Genomic DNA, 6,610 nt, shown 5'->3' on the forward strand with positions numbered 1-6,610 from the left:
GCAGGTTGTTAGTACTTTCTTTAGGAAGGAGAAAGAAATTATGGTTTCCATGTGCAAACAGCAACACAGCTTACCCACAAACGAATACATCATAGCACTGGACTGACTATATTGTGCACACACTGGAAAGCACACACTGCCTTAAATAACCAAATCAATGACATTTTTCCTCCACACATAGCTACATAATGTTTGTCATCATGATCTCCTTATAAACTTCCTTTCATTCTTCAGATTTGAGAGGCAAATCTCTAGTATAGACCAAAAGACAAAAGTGAATTTAAAAAAAAAAAAAAAACAAAAACAAGTGAGCAGAACAATTAAGTTACATAACAGGCATTTTTGTCATCGGTGACAAAGGACATGACTAGGCCCCGCTGGTGGCTTACACTTGAGGCTGTGCAGTTCCGTTTTCCAGGTATGAACCGTGGTCTTGCAATCCTGCCACTGCATAGCAGCCCAGGGCGGGGGCAGCCGGGCTCCAGCAGGCTGCACAGTGGAGCAGGCACCCTCCGAGCACCAGGCAGAAGCCAGCAAACCAGCCGAGGAAAAGGGCCTCCCCAAACTCCCACCTGGGCACAATCTCAGGCAGGGTCTCATCCCAGAACTCCTGAACCGTCACGTGGGCCACCCAGGAGACAGGAACCAGGACCATCACGCCCGAAGTCCAGAGCAGGAGCCCTCCCAGGATGAGCAGCCGCCTCTTCAGACCCTTCTGGCTCTCTCCGAGCCTCCAGCAGTCCAGGCCGCAGCCAGAGCCCAGCAGCCCCAGCAGCCCCAGCCCATTCGACAGAGACATCAGGATCCTGGAGATCTGGAGTTCAGCTGGCAAGGCCAGGAAGGAGTCAAAGTCCTTGCATTGCCTCCCCACTTCCTCCTGGATGACACAGGCTTTCCAGAGCCCCATGGTCCAGTTTTCCATCTCGTTCAGGTCCAGGTTGAGGTTCTTCCAGTGGGGCAGATACGTTGTAATAATGGCCAGGACCCATCCTAGCAGTGAGAGTGAAAGCCCTGCAGATTGCATGGCCGTTCTGAAGAGGAAAGCCATTGGGGCAGATGGTGCAGCTCGGCCCCTCTATAGAATCTGCTGCCCTTGGTGGTTGACAGCCGTGTGATGGTCTTGATCCTATGCCACCCGGAATATAAGCTTTGGTCATTCACTCTCTGGGCATGCTGAAATACGTTTTTGTTCCTCTTGAATCTAGTGTTTCATGTAAAGGGTAAAGGAATCTGTTAAAAACTATGAGTTAGGCTTTCTGATAAGGATTTGATCTGCTACTTTCCAATTTGCTTGGTAAAATTCTATCCCCAACGCTCGACGGGTATAAGTCTAAAGACGAACAAAGAGGCCTCTATGACCCCTCACCCTAACGTACAACAGAAATCTTTGTGCTTCAGTATGGATTAATTAGATTGTAAGCAGTGATAAAAAGGGCAGCTCGTTCTGCAACAGGACCTCATTGTAACTGCTGCATCTGAGATTTCAGGGATGCAGCAAAACAAGGCCTCGTAAAGAAAGGTAGACTGTTTTCCTATAATCTATTCTCCTCAGCGTTCCTTAACCTACACAGGCCTGTGTTCCCGAGTGTCACAGTGATTCCCTCAGGACTTGGCAGGAAGATTTCCTCGGATTCCTTTGAAAGTCAGAGCCCGGTTCACCACATTAATTAAAATGAAAAGGACCTGGGTGGATGCCCAGAGAAACTCAGAGAGGAAAGGAGCATTATGGGAAACTCCAGCTCTTCTTTACTCTTTCGGCCATCCTCCACCATTAGGCACTGGGTAGAGCCTGGTGTCTCCTGTAGCTGTTATTGCCTAGTGCTGAGCGTCCCTTCCTCTTTCAGTTGCAAAGGCAGAGGAGCCAAAGTCTGGTATGAGAATAATAGCCAGGATGGGGCTGACCTTTGAGGCTTTATCTCGTTGTTTTGGTTCAGGCCACACCTTGCAAGCATACCTCAGGCAAGCATGACCCCTCAAAGAACACTGGGTCCCAGGCCAGCACAAAAGGCCGCGTGCCCCAGATTCCCAGCGCTGCTGCACGTCTGGCAGGGCCCAGCCCCTCTCTCAGAGCCCGCAGCCGCCTGAATGAGTGGGACTCATAGAAGGAAGACCACTGTGCTTCGTGGAGCATAAAGCAAGGCCTCTTCAGGATCAGAGAAAGTCATTCGTGACACAGTCACAGGCTCCGAAACCCCGGAGCCTTGGAGTTTGAGGAAATGCTATTCTATTTTTTTTTCTCTCTCTCTCTTTTTTTTTTTTTTTTTTTTGCATTCAGCTGATTTTTTAAGGCTGTCAGCCTGAAGGTGTAGTTCAAGGGCAGACTCCTTGACGAAGAGCAAAGGGCCCGGGGTCCTTTTCCAGCACTTCAAAATTAGCTTTGCCAACACATGACTTTTTTTTTTCTTTCCTCAGTGCTAGGCTCAGTTCCAGGGCAAAACATACACTAGGCAAGCATGCTACCATTAAGCTAGCCCAACCACTAGTTACCTTCTCTGTGCAGATTTTCAGAATCCCTTGGGCTAGGTCGATGTCCTCAGTGTGACGAAGCAAGCCCTGAGTTTGGACACAGAGACACATGATCCTGAAAAGGGCTGACGCTGGGGCCTGGAGCCTGTCAAGAAATGGATGGAGCTCAAACTTCCTTTGCGGAGACTGGCAGGTTGGTGGCGGTGCTAGCAGCAACCACTGATGGGGAGAACACTGATATCACATGGAAACTTCTTTTTTAAAAGCGTAATGAGCACAGGCCGTTTGTTCTCTGTCCCAGACGGGTTTAAACCAAGGATGCCCTGCCTCAGGAAGGCTCCGCTAGGAGGCCAGCTGGACCTCTATGGTCTCTGTGCACCTCCCACACTCCCTTCTTACAGCTCTGAAAGCAGTGTTTGATGAGTGTGATCTGATCCAGAATTAAGCACCTAAAATGCAACCAAGAAGAATCGTGCAATCCCAACATGGCCCTGTGGGGTCCCCATCTGAGGGGGAAAAGATCCTTGGCAGACAACTCAATCAGGGGCCAGAGAAAAATGAAGAGCTTTGAAGAAGGTCCCGTGGCTCAGTGGGTAAAAAGGCCTCTGCTCCCAAGTCTGAGGTCTGTAGATGGAACGGCGGGGCTGTGTCCCGCCACCTGGCTAGCTTTACCCAAAATAATTACATGGAAACTGTATTCTTTTAAACACTGCCTGGCCCATTAGTTTTAGCCTCTTATTGGCTAATTAACCCATATTTAATAATCCGTGTAGCACCACGAGGTGGTTGCTTACCAGGAGAGATCTTAACCTGCGTCCATGTCGGAGAGGAGAGGCATGGCGACTGCATATGGTGACTGCCTGAAGCGTCTCCCCAATTCTGCTTCCTTTCTCCCACAATTCTGTTCTGTCTACTCCGCCTACCTAATTTTCTGTCTCTTAAAGGGCCAAGGCAGTTTCTTTATTAATTAATCAATGAAAGTCCTCCATCATTTCCCCTTTTTTCTGTTTAAACAAAAAGAAAGGCTTTCACTTTAACATAGTAAAATTACATATAACAAAACAGCTATCAAGCAAGAATTACAGTTACAATATTTAGATCTATTTTACCTTTTATCATAACTAAGGAAAGCTATAACTATCTATTTATTCTTCAACTCCATCAAAGACTCCAGAAGGATATAATACTACCTAAGTAAACAAGAAATATGCAACTTTCAAACTCTAGAAATTACAGAAACAATTCACTGCCTGGACAGTCACCCAAAGTTCCTCTGTACTGTTGGGGCATCCATCTTCGGCCTTTAGGCCCATAGTGTCCAGCAGACATTTCCATGAAGCAGGAAATTCCAAAGACAGTTCAGTCACTTTCTGCTGTGTCCTGCAGAACATCTCGCAGACTCTTTCACGAATCAGGAACCCCAAAAGACCATCTCACCTTTAGACAAGTTCAGCAGTCCTCTCTCTGCGGGTTCTTTGTGTCCAGTTTATGCAACAGTCCAGGCAAGAGCAGTTCCTTGCCCAAATGGCTAACAAACTCCATAAGTAGCCTCTTCGATGCCCATCCTCCTCTTGAAGTAGATTGGTGCTTCCAGGAGCAGACGTGTCTCATTGTCATGAAAATCCCTAAGTTATTAAAACATTAAATGCCATATTCTGCAGTCGTTGAAAGATATGAAGAATGCCTATCTGTAATATATCTATGCACATCTAGAAAATCTAACTAACATGGCTACAAGCTTGACTATTATCGAGGATTATCCATTAACAACCTAGATTTCCTAATTATACATTACATTCTGAAATGAACTACACAATCACAATACCTTAATCAAGAGCAGAAATACATATATATATATAAAACAAAATTGACCTTAAAATCAATACCAATGCAAATTATTCATATCTATATCATCCCCCCCTTTAAATGTAAAAGAACATTTATAAACAATATTTGGGAATGTGGGCACAGTTATTTCTCTCCAAACTGCTTCCTGCTGAATGGGGGCACTGTTATTTAGGTCTTTCATGGTGTAACCTGTGTGCCAGGTTTATCTCAGTTGTCAGTTGAGTGAAGTAATTTTTTGAGGGTGCTCACAGCAACCTTTCAGGAGGGCATGGTCTATCATACCATATTGGGATAGAAGCAATCCACAGGGTGTCATCCTCTGTAAAAACAAAAGAAGACCCTCTTTTCCAAAGCATCATGTTCTTAGATCCAAATTCTGAAGTCATACCGTTAAGATGTCCATTCTGGTCTAGCCTGGCAGCCCATATAATGAAATGTCTCTCTGTATTTAACTCCTTTACAGTCAAAAATTTCAAAGAAAACACAATAAAATACACAATCCAGACTCTCTGTGAATTTTCCATTTTTACATGGCTTATTTTTACTCTATAACTTTATTCTGTCTCTTCAAAGACTTTACCCTTTTTTAAGGCATTAACTTCATTCTCTATATATTTATTTTTTCTCTCTCTCAAGCCTATGTACAGTCATCCAACATTGTGACCCATTTAAAAGTCTTTTATGTCTGAATCTGTCCTATTGTGAATCTGTAAATTTTTTACTGTCCAGGATCATTTCTTAAAATGCTAAGCACTTCTTAAAAACTTAAGTCACACCATGTAGAGGTAATCCGGTAACGCCTGTGTCCTGCCCAGTCTAGACCTTAACTGCCGTATTACTATGGTAATTACAATAGATCCTGCCTGAGATCAGCACAGTTCAGCATGGTGGAGCAAAGCCAGAGCTGCTCCTGCCTCAGTCATTTGGTGCCCCTGAGCCGCACACAATTCCAGGCACACAGCAGTCCACATTGGAGCCGCAATCAGCAGTTTAATTCTGAGACTGAGCGTGCAGCACAGAAACTCTTTTCATCCAAGTTACAGCCAAATCTGACATGCAGAACACCACGCAGCCTGGAAACATCTCTCTGTATGGCGGCAGAAATCCGCCATGCTCTCCCGCCTGACCAAGTCTAATTCGGCCATCTGCCCAGGCAGGAAGAGCTGAGCCAAGGGCATGGTCTCAGCTACTTTCCTTCCAATCCCGAGCAGGAACAGAAACATCCAGTCCCATAAAAGCCATTGAAATTGTTTAAAGCCAGAGTTTGCACTGGCAGCACAGCCCCAGGAAGCCTCGTTTTAAAATGACTCAGCTTTTTCTCTGCCGCTATCGCCGAAACAGGAAATCTCTCTATGGCACGTCCTAGCAAACAGCAAAAAGCTGTGTTAAACTCTCTCTCTCCTTTATTTAAAGCCCTCTCAGGTTTTTAAGTGGATTTAGTCACCACGTTGGAGCGCCAATCTGTAGAAGGAGCGGCAGGGTTGCGTCCCGCCACCCAGCTAGCTTTACCCAAAATAATTACACGGAAACTGTATTCTTTTAAACACTGCCTGGCCCATTAGTTTTAGCCTCTTATTGGCTAATTAACCCATATTTAATAATCCGTGTATTTAATAAGCCATTGAAATGGTTTAAAGCCAGAGTTCGCACTGGCAGCACAGCCCCAGGAAGCCTCGTTTTAAAATGACTCAGCTTTTTCTCTGCCGCTATTAAATAACCCATATTTAATAAGCCATTGAAATGGTTTAAAGCCACCACGAGGTGGTCGCTTACCAGGAGAGATCTTAACCTGCGTCCATGTCAGAGAGGAGAGGCATGGTGACTGCATATGGCCACTGCCTGAAGCGTCTCCCCAACTCTGCACAATTCTGTTCTGTCTACTCCGCCTACCTAATTTTCTGTCTCTTAAAGGGCCAAAGCAGTTTCTTTATTAATTAATCAATGAAAGAGAGCCGGGCAGAAGGAACACAGCCGCTGCTCCTTCTACACTGAGGACCCGAGTTCCCTCCCCAGGTCCCGAATGGTGGAAGGAGAGAATCAACTCTCAGAAGCCATCCTCTGCTTTCCACAAGTATACAGTGGTGTGCACACTGCATACACGTGCACACACGTGTAAATAAATATGCAGTAGTGTGCACACTGCACACACGTGTAAATAAATATGCAATGGTGTGCACAGTGCACACACATGCACACACATGTAAATAAATATGCAGTGGTGTGCACACTGCACACACGTACACACACAAAATAAATAAATATGCAGTGGTATGTCCATTCCACACACGTGCACACA

General features: G+C 45.5%; 1 protein-coding gene across 1 annotated transcript; it reads right to left on the bottom strand.

Moving 5' to 3' along the window:
• Nucleotides 1-385: 385 nt before the first annotated feature.
• LOC119813487 (claudin-22-like) lies at nt 386-1,048 on the bottom strand. The gene has a single exon (XM_038328833.1). It carries the CDS (start codon nt 1,046-1,048, stop codon nt 386-388), a length of 663 nt encoding a protein of 220 aa, XP_038184761.1.
• Between the last annotated feature and the right edge of the window lie 5,562 nt (nt 1,049-6,610).

This window comes from Arvicola amphibius, chromosome 4 (assembly GCF_903992535.2).
Source record: "Arvicola amphibius chromosome 4, mArvAmp1.2, whole genome shotgun sequence".
NCBI classification, from domain to species: domain Eukaryota; kingdom Metazoa; phylum Chordata; class Mammalia; order Rodentia; family Cricetidae; genus Arvicola; species Arvicola amphibius.

Coding starts and splice junctions, on each gene's coding strand:
- LOC119813487 (XM_038328833.1), bottom strand. CDS start 1,048: ATGGCTTTCCTCTTCAGAACGGCCATGCAATCTGCAGGGCTTTCACTC.